At 43.9% G+C, this 2,605-nt stretch overlaps 1 protein-coding gene across 1 annotated transcript in view; it reads right to left on the bottom strand.

Moving 5' to 3' along the window:
- Positions 1–2,605, bottom strand: part of AGBL4 (ATP/GTP binding protein like 4) — a 1,816,099-nt gene that overhangs the window by 139,241 nt on the left and 1,674,253 nt on the right. Inside the window, exon 12 of the mRNA XM_019528308.1 lies at positions 1,793–1,945. Coding sequence (XP_019383853.1) covers positions 1,793–1,945 — 153 coding nt within the window. The remainder of the gene's footprint in view (positions 1–1,792; positions 1,946–2,605) is intronic.

Genomic DNA, 2,605 nt, shown 5'->3' with positions numbered 1-2,605 from the left:
AGAGGACAGAGGACAACCGGACTGTCCTCTATGATGGCTACAGTACCGCTGAAAGAAAGGAGTGACCTCGCCTCTGTTTTTGAAAGAAAAGGCACCTAACTCTGGGAAGGGAATTAGAAAGATGACTCTTGATTGGAGAGAGGTACTAGGTACCCTACTAGGTACCCTACAAAGTTGAGGCACAAGATGGACCCTTCTTTCCAGACCGGTCTATTGTGGCGATTCTCTATCAGGGTATCGTGCCCTATACATAGGGCCGTCCCTGGGGGGGTGCAAATCAAGGCGACCACCCTGGGCCCCACCAGCCACTCCCTACCGCACCTCCCCACCTGCTGCCGTTGGTGGTGACAGCTTCTTCAGGTCTACGGCGCATGGGATCAGAGCGGGGGCGGGGCCCTGCACGGGCTGATTTGCCCCGGGCCCCACACCCTGCTCGAGTTGGCTCTGCCTACACATGATTCACAAGATAAACCCTGAGGTTTCAAGCTATAATTATAGGAATCCACCGTGTCAAAAACATTCTGACTCATGGTAGGCTTTCTGAGTTCTTTGCAGCAGAAGCCCGGCTCTTTTATTTTTCCATAATCAAAAAACAAGTAAAAGCGAAGAGCTGGAATTCTCCGAGGGGGGCCTCACGTCTAACGAGGTTGAGAACCACTGATCTATTGGCTACCACCGGCAGCTCCCTACTCAGCATGCTGTTTGCTGTGAATCCCGCTCCGAGGGGCCTCCCTCTCCTCACGGCTCATGTAATGAGTCGCTCTCTCTTCCTAGCTCTCTCTCACCATTTCTGTATCACAAAGCTGCAATTCTAAAGCAAGAAGTCTTTACGGGATGCCATGAGCTAAAAATAATTTCCGTGTCACTCTTTGAGGAGGATAAGTTAAGCTGGCATTACTGCTATTGGGAAAACGGCTTTCTTTTGGATGTCCCAAGCCCCCACTCTGTCGATTTGGCTGCTTTTGCATCTGATGTTGTTTTCATAAGAGACTAAAATGCTCTGATTTATTAAAATGATCTAAAAGTTTCTTTCTACTTTACTGTTTTGACTTGGATGTCATACTGTCATTTACAATAAAATGTCACAATATTTTGACTATCATATAGAATACGGAAGTTGATATAATAAAGTAAAAATGAAACATTTCAACTGGATCAAAATACAACTTTTCGATCTTACCAAAACCAAAGGTTCCAGCAAGACTGAGATGAAATAATGTGTTTACACTTTTTTATGTTACAATTTGAGACAAAGACAAATTTGCGATATCTCAGCATTTCCTAAGGGATTTTCATTGTGTTTTTTCACATATCTCTAATAGTGTACACCATGAACAAGAAATGGTGTGCATCAGCACCGTACCTAAATGCCTGGCGCCCTGGGTGAACTCTTAGTATCAGGCCCCCCTTCACCAGAGATAAGGATAATGATAATAAAAAACTTACTATTTTCAAGCCCCCTTTCTGTCCAGGGCCTGGGCAGCCACCTGGTTTGCCCATGCCTGTGTCTGGCCCTGTTGTGCATGGATGTGTCTGTGCATTCATACGTGCACAAACACAAATAGTTATGAGATGTGAGATCACAACTTACAACTTAAAAAGGTTTTATGACCCCTATTAGTATTAAGGAAGGAATCACAGTGATAATAATAAACATTTCAATTATAAGTCTGGCTTTCAATATTTCTTACTTCTTCAAAACAAGACTCATAGAATCTAATTAAGCATCACATTCATCTTCTTTTTTTTTTTAAAGTCAGGAATAGAGAAAATGAAGTGAAACATTACTTACAAAGGAGAAATCTTCAGCATTCTGGCAGAGTAGCTTTGGGAAAATAGCCTGTCTCTGAAATCTTTCTTCCTCTTCAAAGATGTTCCCATACATGAAGCCATTCATCATGGTGGAGTGGGCATGGATGTCAATATAAAACTCCAGGCTAATTTTCTGTTGAGAAAAAACAAACAAACATCATGAAATAAAATCATGAAGCCATTTCAAAGGAGAAGTCTGACTTAAAAGCTATCCTTAAAATTAAACACACAGTGACAAGGTCTGCATGCTCAGGAAGCAATGCTAGTCACCTTGCTTAGCATGTATCCACATTTGGGCTTATCCAAATGATCCATGCCTTTTCAGGTCTCCAAATCCTACAAGAATATACAGTCCCTTGGGGTTTCTAATATATCCTACTCCTTGCCAGGGAGGAACTACTCCAATCTGCCAAATCTACTTTAAATCCTGAAGGCTGTCTTACCACTTCTGCATATCAAGAACACTGCACACTTCAGAGAAAAAGCAGAGGAGCCGTCGCCTCAGGTCTTCTTCCTTTTTGTGCGCTATTGCTTCCTATAATTCCCATTCATTTCCCGTCTGTCTTTCACAAGAGATCACAACACCTCCTAATATGGGATCTCCCGTGTCATAGTTTCATAGTTTCTAGGGTCGGAAGGGACCTGAGCAGATCATCTAGTCCGACCCCCTGCCATGGCAGGAAGAGCACTGGGGTCAAACGACCCCAGTAAGGTGGTCATCCAACCTCCTCTTAAAAACCCCCAGGGCGGGAGCCTGCACCACCTCACTTGGAAGCTGGTTCCAGACCCTAGC

Source organism: Gavialis gangeticus, unplaced genomic scaffold (assembly GCF_001723915.1).
Source record: "Gavialis gangeticus isolate Ggan-Ray unplaced genomic scaffold, GavGan_comp1, whole genome shotgun sequence".
Lineage (NCBI taxonomy): Eukaryota > Metazoa > Chordata > Crocodylia > Gavialidae > Gavialis > Gavialis gangeticus.
Note: the sequence above shows the minus strand (reverse complement) of the source record. Positions and strands in the feature narration are given on the sequence as shown.